Raw genomic sequence first — 18116 nt, forward strand, 5'->3', positions numbered from 1 at the left:
GTCTCTAGTCTGATGAAACCAAGATTGAACTCTTTAGCCTCAATGCCAAGCGTCACGTCAGGAGAACCCTGGCACCATCCTTATGGTGAAGCATGGTGGTGGCAACATCATGATGAGGGTATGCTTTCATCCGCAGGTACTGGGAGACAAGCCAGGATCGAGGGAAAGATCAAGAGCAAAATACAGAGAGATCGTTGATGAAAACCTACTCCAGAGTACTCAGGACCTCAGACTGGGCGAAGGTTCACCTTCCAACAGGAGAAGAAGCCTAAGCACACAGCCAAGACAATGTAGGAGTGGCTTTAGGACAAGTCTCTGAATGTCCTCTGACCAGGGTACCTCTGACCAGGGTGCTAACTCACTACTTCTGACCAGGGTCCTAACTCACTACTTCTGACCAGGGTGCTAACTCACTACTTCTGACCAGGGTCCTAATTCACTACTTCTGACCAGGGTCATAACTCACTACTTCTGACCAGGGTCCTAACTCACTACTTCTGACCAGGGTCCTAACTCACTACTTCTGACCAGGGTCCTAATTCACTACTTCTGACCAGGGTCCTAATTCACTACTTCTGACCAGGGTCCTAATTCACTACTTCTGACCAGGGTCCTAATTCACTACTTCTGACCAGGGTCCTAACTCACTACTTCTGACCAGGGTCCTAACTCACTACTTCTGACCAGGGTCCTAACTCACTACTTCTGACCAGGGTTCGAACTCACTACTTCTGACCAGGGTCCTAACTCACTACTTCTGACCAGGGTCCTAACTCACTACTTCTGACCAGGGTCCTAACTCACTACTTCTGACCAGGGTCCTAAGGCTCTGGTCAGACATCTGACCAGTTTCCTCTTAGTGTTCCATTGGCTCAACAGAGCAGTCATAAAAAACATTCCCATAATTAAACCAACAACCACCACAACTGTCCATGTTGCTGCTGACTCCCTGCTAGGACACACACTGAGTCCCAGGCTGAGGCCGGGAAGGCAGGCAGCTTTCTCCATGTTGCTGCTGACTCCCTGCTAGGACACACACTGAGTCCCGGGCTGAGGCCTTGAAGGCAGGCAGCTTTCTCCATGTTGCTGCTGACTCCCTGCTAGGACACACACTGAGTCCCAGGCTGAGGTCTTGAAGGCAGGCAGCTTTCTCCATGTTGCTGCTGACTCCCTGCTAGGACACACACTGAGTCCCAGGCTGAGGCCGGGAAGGCAGGCAGCTTTCTCCATGTTGCTGCTGACTCCCTGCTAGGACACACACTGAGTCCCGGGCTGAGGCCTTGAAGGCAGGCAGCTTTCTCCATGTTGCTGCTGACTCCCTGCTAGGACACACACTGAGTCCCGGGCTGAGGCCTTGAAGGCAGGCAGCTTTCTCCATGTTGCTGCTGACTCCCTGCTAGGACACACACTGAGTCCCAGGCTGAGGCCTTGAAGGCAGGCAGCTTTCTCCATGTTGCTGCTGAGTCCCTGCTAGGACACACACTGAGTCCCAGGCTGAGGCCGGGAAGGCAGGCAGCTTTCTCCATGTTGCTGCTGACTCCCTGCTAGGACACACACTGAGTCCCGGGCTGAGGCCGGGAAGGCAGGCAGCTTTCTCCATGTTGCTGCTGACTCCCTGCTAGGACACACACTGAGTCCCAGGCTGAGGCCGGGAAGGCAGGCAGCTTTCTCCATGTTGCTGCTGACTCCCTGCTAGGACACACACTGAGTCCCAGGCTGAGGCCGGGAAGGCAGGCAGCTTTCTCCATGTTGCTGCTGACTCCCTGCTAGGACACACACTGAGTCCCGGGCTGAGGTCTTGAAGGCAGGCAGCTTTCTCCATGTTGCTGCTGACTCCCTGCTAGGACACACACTGAGTCCCGGGCTGAGGCCTTGAAGGCAGGCAGCTTTCTCCATGTTGCTGCTGACTCCCTGCTAGGACACACACTGAGTCCCAGGCTGAGGCCGGGAAAGCAGGCAGCTTTCTACATGTTGCTGCTGACTCCCTGCTAGGACACACACTGAGTCCCGGGCTGAGGCCGGGAAGGCAGGCAGCTTTCTCCATGTTGCTGCTGACTCCCTGCTAGGACACACACTGAGTCCCAGGCTGAGGCCGGGAAGGCAGGCAGCTTTCTCCATGTTGCTGCTGACTCCCTGCTAGGACACACACTGAGTCCCAGGCTGAGGCCGGGAAGGCAGGCAGCTTTCTCCATGTTGCTGCTGACTCCCTGCTAGGACACACACTGAGTCCCGGGCTGAGGTCTTGAAGGCAGGCAGCTTTCTCCATGTTGCTGCTGACTCCCTGCTAGGACACACACTGAGTCCCAGGCTGAGGCCTTGAAGGCAGGCAGCTTTCTCCATGTTGCTGCTGACTCCCTGCTAGGACACACACTGAGTCCCAGGCTGAGGCCTTGAAGGCAGGCAGCTTTCTCCATGTTGCTGCTGACTCCCTGCTAGGACACACACTGAGTCCCGGGCTGAGGGCTTGAAGGCAGGCAGCAGCTTTCCCTGCTAGGACACACACTGTTGCTGCTGACTCCCTGCTAGGACACACACTGAGTCCCGGGCTGAGGGCTTGAAGGCTTTCTCCATGAAGGCAGGCAGCTTTTTCTCCATGTTGCTGCTGACTCCCTGCTAGGACACACACTGAGTCCCGGGCTGAGGCCTTGAAGGCAGGCAGCTTTCTCCATGTTGCTGCTGACTCCCTGCTAGGACACACACTGAGTCCCGGGCTGAGGCCTTGAAGGCAGGCAGCTTTCTCCATGTTGCTGCTGACTCCCTGCTAGGACACACACTGAGTCCCGGGCTGAGGTCTTGAAGGCAGGCAGCTTTCTCCATGTTGCTGCTGACTCCCTGCTAGGACACACACTGAGTCCCAGGCTGAGGCCGGGAAGGCAGGCAACTTTCTCCATGTTGCTGCTGACTCCCTGCTAGGACACACACTGAGTCCCAGGCTGAGGCCGGGAAGGCAGGCAGCTTTCTCCATGTTGCTGCTGACTCCCTGCTAGGACACACACTGAGTCCCAGGCTGAGGCCGGGAAGGCAGGCAGCTTTCTCCATGTTGCTGCTGACTCCCTGCTAGGACACACACTGAGTCCCAGGCTGAGGCCGGGAAGGCAGGCAGCTTTCTATTTCCAATCTGCCTCCTAAATCATCCAAATGGATCCCATGTAGCAATTGGCCACATCTCCACGTCACTGGCTAACTTCATCAGAGCTGTTACATGAACCAGTTGTTTTTCTCTCTCCCTCTCCCCCACCCCCCACCCCTCTCCCTCTCTCCCTCTCTCCCTCACCCCTCTCCCTCTCTCCCCCACCCCTCTCCCTCTCTCTCTAACTCCCCCACCCCCCTCTCTCTCTCCCCCACCCCTCTCTCTCTAACTCCCCCACCCCCCTCTCTCTCTCTCTCTCTCTCTAACTCCCCCACCCCCCTCTCTCTAACTCCCCCCCCCTCTCTCTCTCTCTCTCTCTCTCTCTAACTCCCCCACCCCTCTCTCTCTCTCCCCCACCCCTCTCTCTCTAACTCCCCCACCCCCCTCTCTCTCTCTCTCTCTCTCTCTCTCTCTCTCTCTAACTCCCCCACCCCCCTCTCTCTCTCTCTCTCTCTAACTCCCCCACCCCCCTCTCTCTCTAACTCCCCCACCCCCCTCTCTCTAACTCCCCCCCTCTCTCTCTCTCTAACTCCCCCACCCCTCTCTCTCTAACTCCCCCACCCCTCTCTCTCTCTCTAACTCCCCCACCCCCCTCTCTCTCTAACTCCCCCACCCCCCTCTCTCTAACTCCCCCTCCTCTCTCTCTCTCTAACTCCCCCGCCCCTCTCTCTCTAACTCCCCCACCCCTCTCTCTCTCTCTAACTCCCCCACCCCCCTCTCTCTCTAACTCCCCCACCCCCCTCTCTCTCTAACTCCCCCACCCCCCTCTCTCTAACTCCCCCTCTCTCTCTCTCTCTCTCTAACTCCCCCACCCCCCTCTCTCTAACTCCCCCACCCCCCACCCCTCTTCCTCTCTCCCTCACCCCTCTCCCTCTCTCCCCCACCCCTCTCCCTCTCTCCCCACCCCTCTCCCTCTCTCCCCACCCCTCTCTCTCTAACTCTCCCACCCCTCTCTCTCTCTCCCCCACCCCTCTCTCTCTCTCCCCCACCCCTCTCTCTCTAACTCCCCCACCCCTCTCCCTCTCTCCGCCACCCCCCTCTCTCTCTACCCCACCCCTCTCCCTCTCTCCCCACCCCTCTCTCTCTAACTCCCCCACTCCTCTCTCTCTAACTCCCCCACCCCTCTCTCTCTCTCCCCCACCCCTCTCTCTCTAACTCCCCCACCGCCCTCTCTCTCTAACTCCCCCTCTCTCTCTAACTCCCCCACCCCTCTCTCTCTCTCCCCCACTCCTCTCTCTCTAACTCCCCCACCCCTCTCTCTCTCTCTAACTCCCCCACCCCCCTCTCTCTCTAACTCCCCCACCCCCTTCTCTCTAACTCCCCCTCTCTCTCTCTCCCCCACCCCTCTCCCTCTCTCCCCCACCGCGCTCTCTCTCCCCCACCCCTCTCTCTCTCTCCCCCACCCCTCTCTCTCTCTCCCCCATCCCTCTCTCTCTCTCTCCCCCACCTCGCTCTCTCTCCCCACCCCTCTCTCTCTCCCCACCCCTCTCCCTCTCTCCCCCATCCCTCTCTCTCTCCCCCACCCCTCTCTCTCCCCCACTCCTCTCTCTCTCTCCCCCACTACTCTCTCTCTCTCCCCACCCCCCTCCCTCTCTCCCCCACCCCTCTCTCTCTTTCCCCAACCCCTCTCACTCTCTCCCCCATCCCTCTCTCTCTCCCCCACCCCTCTCTCTCCCCCACTCCTCTCTCTCTCTCCCCCACTCCTCTCTCTCTCTCCCCCACTACTCTCTCTCTCTCCCCCAACCCCTCTCTCTCTCCCCCACCCCCTCTCTCTCTCCCCCACTCCCCTCTCTCTCCCCCACCCCTCTCTCTCCCCCACCCCTCTCTCTAACCCACCCCTCTCTCTAACCCACTCCTCTCTCTCACTTACTCCCCACTCCTCTCTCTCTCCCCAACCCTCTCTCTCTAACTCCCCCACCCCCTCTCTCTCTCTAACTCCCCCACCCCCCTCTCTCTCTCTAACTCCCCCACCCCCCTCTCTCTCTCTCCCCCATCCCTCTCTCTCTCCACACCCCTCTCTCTCCCCCACCCCTCTCTCTCTCTCTCCTCTCTCTCCCCCACTCCTCTCTTTCTCTCTCCCCACCCCCTCTCTCTCTCCCCCACCCCTCTCCCTCTCTCCCCCACCGCGCTCTCTCTTTTCCCCACCGCGCTTTCTCTTTCCCCCACCCCTCTCACTCTCTTCCCCATCCCTCTCTCTCTCCCCACCCCCCTCTCTCTCCCCCCCACCCCTCTCTCTCTCTCCCCCCACCCCCTCTCTCCCCCACCCCTCTCTCTCTCTCCCCCACCCCTCTCTCTCTCTCCCTCCCATCCCCCCTCTCTCTCCCCAACCCCTCTCTCTCTCTCCCCCACCCCTCTCTCTCTCTCCCCCACCCCTCTCTCTCCCCTACCCCTCTCTCTAACCCACTCCTCTCTCTCGCTTACTCCCCACTCCCCTCTCTCTCCCCCACCCCTCTCTCTCCCCCACCCCTCTCTCTAACCCACTCCTCTCTCTCACTTACTCCCCACTCCTCTCTCTCTCCCCACCCCTCTCTCTCTCTCTCTCCCCCACCCCTCTCTCTCCCCTACCCCTCTCTCTAACCCACTCCTCTCTCTCGCTTACTCCCCACTCCCCTCTCTCTCCACCACCCCTCTCTCTCCCCTACCCCTCTCTCTCCCCTACCCCTCTCTCTCCCCCACCCCTCTCTCTAACCCACCCCTCTCTCTAACCCACTCCTCTCTCTCTCCCCTCTCTCTCTCTCCCCACCCCTCTCTCTCTCTCTCTCCCACCCCTCTCTCTCTCTCCCACCCCTCTCTCTCTCTCCCATCCCCCTCTCTCTCTCTCTCCCCCACCCCTCTCTCTCCCCTACCCCTCTCTAACCCACTCCTCTCTCTCGCTTACTCCCCACTCCCCTCTCTCTCCCCCACCCCTCTCTTTCCCCCACCCCTCTCTTTCCCCCACCCATCTCTCTAACCCACTCCTCTCTCTCGCTTACTCCCCACTCCTCTCTCTCGCTTACTCCCCACTCCTCTCTCTCTCCCCCACTCCTCTCTCTCTCTCTCCCCCACTCCTCTCTCTCTCCCCCACCCCTCTCTCTCCCCACCCCGCTCTCTCCCCCACCCCGCTCTCTCCCCCACCCCTCTCTCTCCCCCACTCCTCTCTCTCTCTCCCCCACTCCCCTCTCTCTCTCTCCCCCACTCCTCTCTCTCTCTCTCTCTCTCTCCCCCACTCCTCCCTCTCTCTCTCTCTCTCTCCCCCCCACTCCTCCCTCTCTCTCTCTCTGTGTCCCCCCCTACCTCCCTCAGGGGTTTGCCCTTGACGATCGTCTAGCTGTGGTGTGTAGACGAGAGCATTTCCTAGGGCTAATGTCAGCACTAAGTCAGCTAATCACCAGAGACAGCTATTCATGTGATTTAGTCCGGGATCACTGGGCCACCCTGTCTGGTATATTTGGAAACTTTAATCATTATTATGTATTATTAAATAGCTGCCATGGCTCACGAGGAGTGACGTCTGTCACAACACGGTATTCCCCAGACTTTGTGAAGCCTAAATTGAATTGTAACATAAACACCTCTTTATGGATCGCTCACAAATGTTCATATTGGAAGTTGAGTGGGTTGTCCTGTAGCTACGTAAATAGTATTTACTATGGAAAGTTGGATGCCATAGTTGTGTTTTTTATTTATCCCAATGAACGGCAGGTACTGGGCGTTAGTAAAGGATATGTGAAATCAACAGAAATACCCTATAGAGCTATAGATGAACGATAGGAGAATCAACAGAAATACCCTATAGATCTATAGATGAACGATAGGAGAATCAACAGAAATACCCTATAGATCTATAGATGAACGATAGGAGAATCAACAGAAATACCCTATAGATCTATAGATGAACGATAGGAGAATCAACAGAAATACCCTATAGATCTATAGATGAACGATAGGAGAATCAACAGAAATACCCTATAGATCTATAGATGAACGATAGGAGAATCAACAGAAATACCCTATAGAGCTATAGATGAACGATAGGAGAAACAACAGAAATACCCTATAGATCTAAATTAGACACAGGGTTGACCCTGACCCCCAATACCTTAGATACAGGGTTGACCCTGACCCCCAATACCTTAGACACAGGGTTGACCCTGACCCCCAATACCTTAGATACAGGGTTGACCCTGACCCCCAATACCTTAGATACAGGGTTGACCCTGACCCCCAATACCTTAGACACAGGGTTGACCCTGACCCCCAATACCTTAGATACAGGGTTGACCCTGACCCCCAATACCTTAGACACAGGGTTGACCCTGACCCCCAATACCTTAGATACAGGGTTGACCCTGACCCCCAATACCTTAGACACAGGGTTGACCCTGACCCCCAATACCTTAGATACAGGGTTGACCCTAACCCCCAATACCTTAGATACAGGGTTGACCCTGACCCCCAATACCTTAGACACAGGGTTGACCCTGACCCTCAATACCTTAGACACAGGGTTCCCATGATGCACGGCACGACCAGGCTATATTTCTCCCAACAAATCTGTTAAATTAGCCTCATCAAATGTCCCGACACAAACAAACTTATAACTACAGCCAGCTGTATATACTACTGTTCAAACGTTTGGGGTCACTTAGAAATGTCCTTGTTTTTGAAAATAGTACCCCGCAAAACACCCGTCTCAACGTCAACAGTGAAGAGGCGACACCGGGATTGTCACACCCTGACCATAGAGAGACACTGTTTCTCTATGGTACAGTAGATCAGGGCGTGAATAGGGGGTGATCTAGTATTTCTATGTCTATGTTGTGTTCTAGTTTCTTTTACTATGTTGGTGTTTTGTACGATTCCCAATTAGAGGCAGCTGGTAATCGTCGTCTCTAATTGGGGATCATATTTAAGTCGTTATTTTCACACCTGTGTCTGTGGGATCTTGTTTATATTTAGTTGCCTGTAAGCACTTCATTGACTTCACGTTTCGTTCGTTCTTTATTGTTTTTGTGCATTTCACTAAATAAATATGTGGAAACCATATCACGCTGCACTTGGTCCGATGATTCTTACAACGAACGTGACAGGGATGCTGGCTTTCTAGGCAGAGTTCCTCTGTCCAGTCTCAGCGTTAACAGTAAAGAGGTGACTCCAGGATGCTGGTCTTCTAGGCAGAGTTCCTCTGTCCAGTCTCAGCGTTAACAGTAAAGAGGTGACTCCAGGATGCTGGTCTTCTAGGCAGAGTTCCTCTGTCCAGTCTCAGCGTTAACAGTAAAGAGGTGACTCCAGGATGCTGGTCTTCTAGGCAGAGTTCCTCTGTCCAGTCTCAGCGTTAACAGTAAAGAGGTGACTCCAGGATGCTGGTCTTCTAGGCAGAGTTCCTCTGTCCAGTCTCAGCGTTAACAGTAAAGAGGTGACTCCAGGATGCTGGTCTTCTAGGCAGAGTTCCTCTGTCCAGTCTCAGCGTTAACAGTAAAGAGGTGACTCCAGGATGCTGGTCTTCTAGGCAGAGTTCCTCTGTCCAGTCTCAACATCAACAGTGAAGAGGCGACTCTGGAATGCTGGCCTTCTAGGCAGAGTTCCTCTGTCCAGTCTCAACGTCAACAGTGAAGAGGCGACTCTGGAATGCTGGCCTTCTAGGCAGAGTTCCTCTGTACAGTGTCTGTGTTCTTTTGCCCATCTTAATCTTTTATTTTTATTGGCCAGTCTGAGATATGGCTTTTTCTTTGCAACTCTGCCTAGAAGGCCAGCATCAAGGAGTCACCTCTTTATTGTTGACATTGAGGCTGGTGTTTTGTGGGTACTATTTAATGAAGCTGCCAGTTGACGACTTGTGAGGCGTCTGTTTTTCAAACTAGACACTCTAATGTACTTGTCCTCTTGCTCAGTTGTGCACCGGGGCCTCCCTCTCCTCTTTCTATTCTGGTTAGAGCCTGTTTCGCGCTGTTCTGTGACGGGAGTAGTACACAGCATTGTACGAGATCTTCAGTTTCTTGGCAATTTCTCACATGGAATAACTTTTCTTTCTCAGAAAAAGAATAGACTGACGAGTTTCAGAAGAAAGTTCTTTGTTTGTGGCCATTTTGAGCCTGTAATCGAACCCACAAATGCTGATGCTCCAGATACTCAACTAGTCTAAAGAAGGACAATTGTATTGCTTCTTTAATCAGAACAACAGTTTTCAGCTGTGCTAACATAATTGCAAAAGGGCTTTATAATGTCTACACTGTGTTTCTGATAAATTGTATATTTCATTGGTCATTTCAATGGACAATAAATGTGCTTTTCTTTCAACAACAAGGACATTTCTAATTGACCCCAAACTTTGAACGGTACTGTAACTATAGTCAGATCAGATCTATAACTATAGTCAAATCAGATCTATAGTCACATCAGATCTATAACTATAAACAGATGTATAACTAAAGTCAGATCAGATCTATAACTATAGTCAGATCACATCTGTAGTCACATCAGATCTATAACTATAGTCAGATGTATAACTATAATCAGATCAGATCTATAGTCAGATCAGATCTATAACTATAGTCAGATCAGATCTATAACTATAATCAGATGTATAACAATAGTCAGATCAGATCTATAACTATAGTCAGATCAGATCTATAGTCACATCAGATCTATAACTATAGTCAGATGTATAACTATAATCAGATCAGATCTATAGTCAGATCAGATCTATAACTATAATCAAATCAGATCTATAACTATAGTCAGATGTATAACTATAGTCAGATCAGATCTATAGTCACATCAGATATAACTATAGTCAGATGTATAACTATAATCAGATCAGATCTATAGTCAGATCAGATCTATAACTATAGTCAGATAAGATCTATAACTATAGTCAGATCAGATCTATAGTCACATCAGATCTATAACTATAGTCAGATGTATAACTATAATCAGATCAGATCTATAGTCAGATCAGATCTATAACTATAATCAAATCAGATCTATAACTATAGTCAGATGTATAACTATAGTCAGATCAGATCTATAACTATAGTCAGATCAGATCTATAGTCACATCAGCTATATAACTATAGTCAGATGTATAACTATAATCAGATCAGATCTATAGTCAGATCAGATCTATAGTCACATCAGCTATATAACTATAGTCAGATGTATAACTATAATCAGATCAGATCTATAGTCAGATCAGATCTATAACTATAGTCAGATCAGATCTATAACTACAGTCAGATTTATAACTATAGTCAGATCAGATCTATAACTACAGTCAGATATATAACTATAGTCAGATCAGATCTATAACTATAGTCAGATCAGATCTATAACTACAGTCAGATATATAACTATAGTCAGATCAGATCTATAACTATAGTCAGATCAGATCTATAACTATAGTCAGATCAGACCTATAACTACAGTCAGATATATAACTATAGTCAGATCAGATTTATAACTATAGTCAGATCAGATCTATAACTACAGTCAGATATATAACTATAGTCAGATCAGATCTATAACTATAGTCAGATCAGATCTATAACTACAGTCAGATATATAACTATAGTCAGATCAGATCTATAACTATAGTCAGATCAGATCTATAACTACAGTCAGATATATAACTATAGTCAGATCAGATTTATAACTATAGTCAGATCAGATCTATAACTACAGTCAGATTTATAACTATAGTCAGATCAGATCTATAACTACAGTCCGATTTATAACTATAGTCAGATCAGATCTATAACTACAGTCAGATATATAACTATAGTCAGATCAGATCTATAACTATAGTCAGATCAGATCTATAACTACAGTCAGATATATAACTATAGTCAGATCAGATCTATAGTCACATCAGATCTATAACTATAGTCAGATCAGATCTATAACTATAGTCAGATCAGATCTATAACTACAGTCAGATATATAACTATAGTCAGATCAGATCTATAACTATAGTCAGATCAGATCTATAACTACAGTCAGATATATAACTATAGTCAGATCAGATGTATAACTATAATCAGATCAGATCTATAGTCAGATCAGATCTATAACTACAGTCAGATCAGATCTATAACTACAGTCAGATCAGATTTATAACTATAGTCAGATCAGATCTATAACTACAGTCAGATCTATAACCAGACATCAATAACTTTTGCTACATTATGAGTTCCTTGAAGAGGATGTATCTATAGTAATCTCACTAGCCTCATGGTGGAGGGGGGACTCCATCTTACCTCTCCTCAGTCTGGATCTTCGATCCACAGCCTCCAGGCAGAGAGTCTGTATCTTGGGGAATCAGAAAAAGCTCAGTCACAAAAAAGCTTAAACAATATCCTCCTCACAGTCACAAATGTAACTTCAGCAAACGCGTTAAAGTTTCAGAGTGCGCATGGAGAAGAGGTTCTGTGAGGTTTCGGATCTGTGCCTGCCTATGTTAGTTGGCTTGCCATGAGGCCACTGTGTACATTCCTGCTGCTAATAATATCTCAGCGGGCCGCGGTCCTCCCCGTCCTCTCATGTGACAGACAGTCCGCCGTGCGTCCTAGCGGTGTGTTTACTATGGCAGCAAAATGGCTCCTCTCTCAGCCCAGAGACTAGAGACCTGGGGGGTTGGTGGTGGGTGGGGAGGCTCCTCTCCCAGCCCAGAGACTAGAGACCTGGGGGTTGGTGGAGGGGTCGCTCTCTCAGCCCAGAGACTACTAGAGACCTGGGGGGTTTGGTGGTGGGGGGTTGGTGATGGGGCTCCTCTCTCAGCCCAGAGACCAGAGACCTGGGGGGTTTGGTGGATGGGCTCCTCTCTCAGACCAGAGACTAGAGACCTGGGGGGTTGGTGGTGGGGCTGCTCTCTCAGCCTAGAGACTAGAGACCTGGGGGGGTTTGGTGGTGGGGGGTTGCTGGTGGGGCTCCTCTCTCAGCCCAGAGACTAGAGACCTGGGGGGTTTGGTGGTGGGGGGGTTGCTGGTGGGGCTCCTCTCTCAGCCCAGAGACTAGTGACCTGGGGGGTTTGGTGGTGGGGGGTTGGTGGTGGGGCTCCTCTCTCAGCCCAGAGACGAGAGACCTGGGGGGTTTGGTGGTGGGGGGTTGACCTGGGGGGGTTGGTGGTGGAGCTCCTCTCTCAGCCCAGAGACTAGAGACCTGGGGGGTTGATGGTGGGGCTGCTCTCTCAGCCCAGAGACTAGAGACCTGGGGGGTTTGGTGGTGGTGGGTTGCTGGTGGGGCACCTCTCTCAGCCCAGAGACTAGTGACCTGGGGGGTGTGGTGGTGGGGGGTTGGTGGTGGGGCTCCTCTCTCAGCCCAGAGACGAGATACTTGGGGGGTTTGGTGGTGGGGGGTTGACCTGGAGGGGTTGGTGGTGGAGCTCCTCTCTCAGCCCAGAAACTAGAGACCTGGGGGGTTGATGGTGGGGCTGCTCTCTCAGCCCAGAGACTAGAGTCCTGGGGGGTTTGGTGGTGGGGGGTTGCTGGTGGGGCACCTCTCTCAGCCCAGAGACTAGTGACCTGGGGGGTTTGGTGGTGGGGGGTTGACCTGGGGGGGTTTCTGGTGGGGCACCTCTCTCAGCCCAGAGACTAGTGACCTGGGGGGTTTGGTGGTGGGGGGGTTTGGTGGTGGGGGGTTGGTGGTGGGGCTCCTCTCCCAGCCCAGAGACTAGAGACCTGGGGGTTGGTGGAGGGGTCGCTCTCTCAGCCCAGAGACTACTAGAGACCTGGGGGGTTTGGTGGTGGGGGGTTGGTGATGGGGCTCCTCTCTCAGCCCAGAGACCAGAGACCTGGGGGGTTTGGTGGATGGGCTCCTCTCTCAGACCAGAGACTAGAGACCTGGGGGGTTGGTGGTGGGGCTGCTCTCTCAGCCTAGAGACTAGAGACCTGGGGGGGTTTGGTGGTGGGGGGTTGCTGGTGGGGCTCCTCTCTCAGCCCAGAGACTAGAGACCTGGGGGGTTTGGTGGTGGGGGGGTTGCTGGTGGGGCTCCTCTCTCAGCCCAGAGACTAGTGACCTGGGGGGTTTGGTGGTGGGGGGTTGGTGGTGGGGCTCCTCTCTCAGCCCAGAGACGAGAGACCTGGGGGGTTTGGTGGTGGGGGGTTGACCTGGGGGGGTTGGTGGTGGAGCTCCTCTCTCAGCCCAGAGACTAGAGACCTGGGGGGTTGATGGTGGGGCTGCTCTCTCAGCCCAGAGACTAGAGACCTGGGGGGTTTGGTGGTGGGGGGTTGCTGGTGGGGCACCTCTCTCAGCCCAGAGACTAGTGACCTGGGGGGTTTGGTGGTGGGGGGTTGGTGGTGGGGCTCCTCTCTCAGCCCAGAGACGAGATACTTGGGGGGTTTGGTGGTGGGGGGTTGACCTGGAGGGGTTGGTGGTGGAGCTCCTCTCTCAGCCCAGAAACTAGAGACCTGGGGGGTTGATGGTGGGGCTGCTCTCTCAGCCCAGAGACTAGAGTCCTGGGGGGTTTGGTGGTGGGGGGTTGCTGGTGGGGCACCTCTCTCAGCCCAGAGACTAGTGACCTGGGGGGTTTGGTGGTGGGGGGTTGACCTGGGGGGGTTTCTGGTGGGGCACCTCTCTCAGCCCAGAGACTAGTGACCTGGGGGGTTTGGTGGTGGGGGGGTTTGGTGGTGGGGGGTTGGTGGTTGGTGGTGGGGCTCCTCTCTCAGCCCAGAGACTAGAGACCTGGGGGGTTGATGGTGGGGCTGCTCTCTCAGCCCAGAGACTAGTGACCTGGGGGGTTTGGTGGTGGGGGGTTGGTGGTGGGGCTCCTCTCTCAGCCCAGAGACGAGAGACATGGGGGGTTTGGTGGTGGGGGGTTGACCTGGGGGGGTTGGTGGTGGAGCTCCTCTCTCAGCCCAGAGACTAGAGACCTGGGGGGTTTGGTGGTGGGGGGTTGCTGGTGGGGCACCTCTCTCAGCCCAGAGACTAGTGACCTGGGGGGTTTGGTGGTGGGGGGTTGGTGGTGGGGCTCCTCTCTCAGCCCAGAGACTAGAGACCTGGGGGGTTGATGGTGGGGCTGCTCTCTCAGCCCAGAGACTAGAGACCTGGGGGGTTTGGTGGTGGGGGGTTGATGGTGGGGCTCCTCTCTCAGCCCATAGACTAGAGACCTGGGGGGTTTGGTGGTGGAGGGTTGCTGGTGGGGCTCCTCTCTCAGCCCAGAAACTAGAGACCTGTGGTGTTGATGGTGGAGCTGCTCTCTCAGCCCAGAGACTAGAGACCTTGGGGGTTTGGTGGTGGGGGGTTGGTGATGGGGCTCCTCTCTCAGCCCCAGAGACTAGAGACGTGGGGGGTTTGGTGGTGGGGGATTGCTGGTGGGGCTCCTCTCTCAGCCCAGAGACTAGAGAGCTGGGGGGGGGGGGGGGGGGGGGGGGGTGATGGTGGGGCTCCTCTCTCAGCCCAGAGACTAGATACTTGGGGGGTTTGGTGGTGGGGGGTTGACCTGGAGGGGTTGGTGGTGGAGCTCCTCTCTCAGCCCAGAAACTAGAGACCTGGGGGGTTGATGGTGGGGCTGCTCTCTCAGCCCAGAGACTAGAGTCCTGGGGGGTTTGGTGGTGGGGGGTTGCTGGTGGGGCACCTCTCTCAGCCCAGAGACTAGTGACCTGGGGGGTTTGGTGGTGGGGGGTTGACCTGGGGGGGTTTCTGGTGGGGCACCTCTCTCAGCCCAGAGACTAGTGACCTGGGGGGTTTGGTGGTGGGGGGTTGGTGGTGGGGCTCCTCTCTCAGCCCAGAGACTAGAGACCTGGGGGGTTGATGGTGGGGCTGCTCTCTCAGCCCAGAGACTAGTGACCTGGGGGGTTTGGTGGTGGGGGGTTGGTGGTGGGGCTCCTCTCTCAGCCCAGAGACGAGAGACATGGGGGGTTTGGTGGTGGGGGGTTGACCTGGGGGGGGTTGGTGGTGGAGCTCCTCTCTCAGCCCAGAGACTAGAGACCTGGGGGGTTTGGTGGTGGGGGGTTGCTGGTGGGGCACCTCTCTCAGCCCAGAGACTAGTGACCTGGGGGGTTTGGTGGTGGGGGGTTGGTGGTGGGGCTCCTCTCTCAGCCCAGAGACTAGAGACCTGGGGGGTTGATGGTGGGGCTGCTCTCTCAGCCCAGAGACTAGAGACCTGGGGGGTTTGGTGGTGGGGGTTGATGGTGGGGCTCCTCTCTCAGCCCATAGACTAGAGACCTGGGGGGTTTGGTGGTGGGGGATTGCTGGTGGGGCTCCTCTCTCAGCCCAGAGACTAGAGACCTGGGGGGTTTGGTGGTGGGGGGTTGCTGGTGGGGCACCTCTCTCAGCCCAGAGACTAGTGACCTGGGGGGTTTGGTGGTGGGGGGTTGGTGGTGGGGCTCCTCTCTCAGCCCAGAGACTAGAGACCTGGGGGGTTGATGGTGGGGCTGCTCTCTCAGCCCAGAGACTAGAGACCTGGGGGGTTTGGTGGTGGGGGGTTGATGGTGGGGCTCCTCTCTCAGCCCATAGACTAGAGACCTGGGGGGTTTGGTGGTGGAGGGTTGCTGGTGGGGCTCCTCTCTCAGCCCAGAAACTAGAGACCTGTGGTGTTGATGGTGGGGCTGCTCTCTCAGCCCAGAGACTAGAGACCTTGGGGGTTTGGTGGTGGGGGGTTGGTGATGGGGCTCCTCTCTCAGCCCCAGAGACTAGAGACGTGGGGGGTTTGGTGGTGGGGGATTGCTGGTGGGGCTCCTCTCTCAGCCCAGAGACTAGAGAGCTGGGGGGGGGGGGGGGGGGTGATGGTGGGGCTCCTCTCTCAGCCCAGAGACTAGATACTTGGGGGGTTTGGTGGTGGGGGGTTGACCTGGAGGGGTTGGTGGTGGAGCTGCTCTCTCAGCCCAGAGACTAGAGTCCTGGGGGGTTTGGTGGTGGGGGGTTGCTGGTGGGGCACCTCTCTCAGCCCAGAGACTAGTGACCTGGGGGGTTTGGTGGTGGGGGGTTGACCTGGGGGGGGTTCTGGTGGGGCACCTCTCTCAGCCCAGAGACTAGTGACCTGGGGGGTTTGGTGGTGGGGGGTTGGTGGTGGGGCTCCTCTCTCAGCCCAGAGACTAGAGACCTGGGGGGTTGATGGTGGGGCTGCTCTCTCAGCCCAGAGACTAGTGACCTGGGGGGTTTGGTGGTGGGGGGTTGGTGGTGGGGCTCCTCTCTCAGCCCAGAGACGAGAGACATGGGGGGTTTGGTGGTGGGGGGTTGACCTGGGGGGGGTTGGTGGTGGAGCTCCTCTCTCAGCCCAGAGACTAGAGACCTGGGGGGTTTGGTGGTGGGGGGTTGCTGGTGGGGCACCTCTCTCAGCCCAGAGACTAGTGACCTGGGGGGTTTGGTGGTGGGGGGTTGGTGGTGGGGCTCCTCTCTCAGCCCAGAGACTAGAGACCTGGGGGGTTGATGGTGGGGCTGCTCTCTCAGCCCAGAGACTAGAGACCTGGGGGGTTTGGTGGTGGGGGGTTGCTGGTGGGGCTCCTCTCTCAGCCCATAGACTAGAGACCTGGGGGGTTTGGTGGTGGGGGGTTGCTGGTGGGGCTCCTCTCTCAGCCCAGAGACTAGTGACCTGGGGGGTTTGGTGGTGGGGGGTTGGTGGTGGGGCTCCTCTCTCAGCCCAGAGACTAGAGAGCTGGGGGGGGGGGGGGGGGGGGGGGTGATGGTGGGGCTCCTCTCTCAGCCCAGAGACTAGAGACCTGGGGGGGTTGGTGGTGGGGCTCCTCTCTCAGCCCAGAGACTAGAGACCTGGGGGGGTTGATGGTGGGGTTGCTCTCAGCCCAGAGACTAGAGACCTGGGGGGGTTGGTGACGGGTGTGGGGGCTCTTCTCCCAGTCCAGAGACTAGAGACCTGAGGGGGTTGGTGGTGGGTGGGGGGGGCTCCTCTCTCAGCACAGACACTAGTGACCTGGGGGGTTGGTGGGGGGGCTCCTCTCTCAGCCCTGAGACTAGAGACCTGGGGGGGCTCCTCTCTCAGCCCAGAGACCAGAGACCTGGGGGGGGGGGGGGGGGCTCCTCTCTCAGCCCAGAGAATAACGACACGGGGGGTTGGTGGTGGGGCTCCTCTTTCAGCCCTGAGACTAGAGACCTGGGGGGGGGGGGCTCCTCTCTCAGCCCAGAGACTAGAGACCTGGGGGGGGGGGCTCCTCTCTCAGCCCAGAGACTAGAGACCTGGGGGGGTTTGGTGGGGGGGCTCTTCTCTCAACCCAGAGAATACAGACCTGGGGGTTTGGTGGTTAGGTAACAGGGCAGGCAGGGCGCTGCGGTGGGCTGGCTGACTGGTGTAACCCAGGAAGCTGGTAAATATAGTCCAGCGCTGATGGGTGGGGACCTAAGGCTGAGCAGGGCAAACAGCTGAAACTCCAAGGCCTGGTTACCTTGCAGTGTTCATTTTGGTCAGAATTTTCAGTCAGAATGATCATATGCGTTTTGGTTGTGTTGGGGGTGGAACTTGAATCTAGGCCTTAGTTTAGTCTTAGTCATGTCGACTAACATTTCAAGTTTTTGTCACATTTTTGTCATTTGAATGATGATTTGGTCTAATTATTGTAATAATGACAGAAACAATGGGACACATTAGTCAACTAAATGACCTTGAGTCACAACACATTTCTATTGCCTCCTATAGTAATAAATCACTGACATCCATGTGCACAAGCACACATACAGTTAAGGTCGGAGGTTTACATTCACCTTAGCCAAATACATTTAAACTCCATTTTTCACAATTCCTGACATTTTATCCTAGTAGAAATTCCCTGTTTTAGGTCAGTTAGGATCACCACTTTATTTTAAGAATGTGAAATGTCAGAATAATAGTAGAGAGAATGATTTATTTCAGATTTGATTCCCAGTGGCTCAGAAGTTTACATACACTCGATGAGTATTTGGTAGCATTGCCTTTAAATGGTTGAACTTGGGACAAACGTTTCGGGAAGCCTTCCACAAGCTTCTTCCTTGCTGAGCGGCCTTTCAGGTTATGTCGATAGAGGACTCGTTTTACTGTGGATATAGATACTTTTGTACCTGTTTCCTCCAGCATCTTCACAAGGTT

At 54.3% G+C, this 18116-nt stretch overlaps 2 protein-coding genes across 2 annotated transcripts in view; both read right to left on the reverse strand.

The window, feature by feature from the left end:
• Window positions 1–11579, reverse strand: part of LOC139391885 (kelch-like family member 38a) — a 31923-nt gene extending 20344 nt beyond the window's left edge. Inside the window, exon 1 of the mRNA XM_071139503.1 lies at window positions 11365–11579. The gene's annotated coding sequence lies outside the window, so the exon portion shown is untranslated. The remainder of the gene's footprint in view (window positions 1–11364) is intronic.
• Window positions 11580–13877: 2298 nt separating this feature from the next.
• On the reverse strand, window positions 13878–17453 carry LOC139391600 (uncharacterized). Its single transcript, XM_071138973.1, has 5 exons — window positions 17440–17453; window positions 16034–16697; window positions 15269–15735; window positions 14732–15158; window positions 13878–14378 (listed from the first exon to the last, which is right to left on the reverse strand). Exons 1-5 carry the CDS (start codon window positions 17451–17453, stop codon window positions 13878–13880), a joined length of 2073 nt encoding a protein of 690 aa, XP_070995074.1.
• Window positions 17454–18116: the final 663 nt, after the last annotated feature.

The sequence above is a fragment of the Oncorhynchus clarkii genome, chromosome 32, assembly GCF_045791955.1.
Source record: "Oncorhynchus clarkii lewisi isolate Uvic-CL-2024 chromosome 32, UVic_Ocla_1.0, whole genome shotgun sequence".
Lineage (NCBI taxonomy): Eukaryota > Metazoa > Chordata > Actinopteri > Salmoniformes > Salmonidae > Oncorhynchus > Oncorhynchus clarkii.

Coding starts and splice junctions, on each gene's coding strand:
- LOC139391600 (XM_071138973.1), bottom strand. Junction 15,159..15,268: donor CCCACCACCAAACCCCCCAG/GTCTCTAGTCTA, acceptor TCAACCCCCCAG/GTCTCTAGTCTCTGGGCTGA. Junction 14,379..14,731: donor CCCACCAGAAACCCCCCCAG/GTCAACCCCCCA, acceptor CCACGTCTCTAG/TCTCTGGGGCTGAGAGAGGA.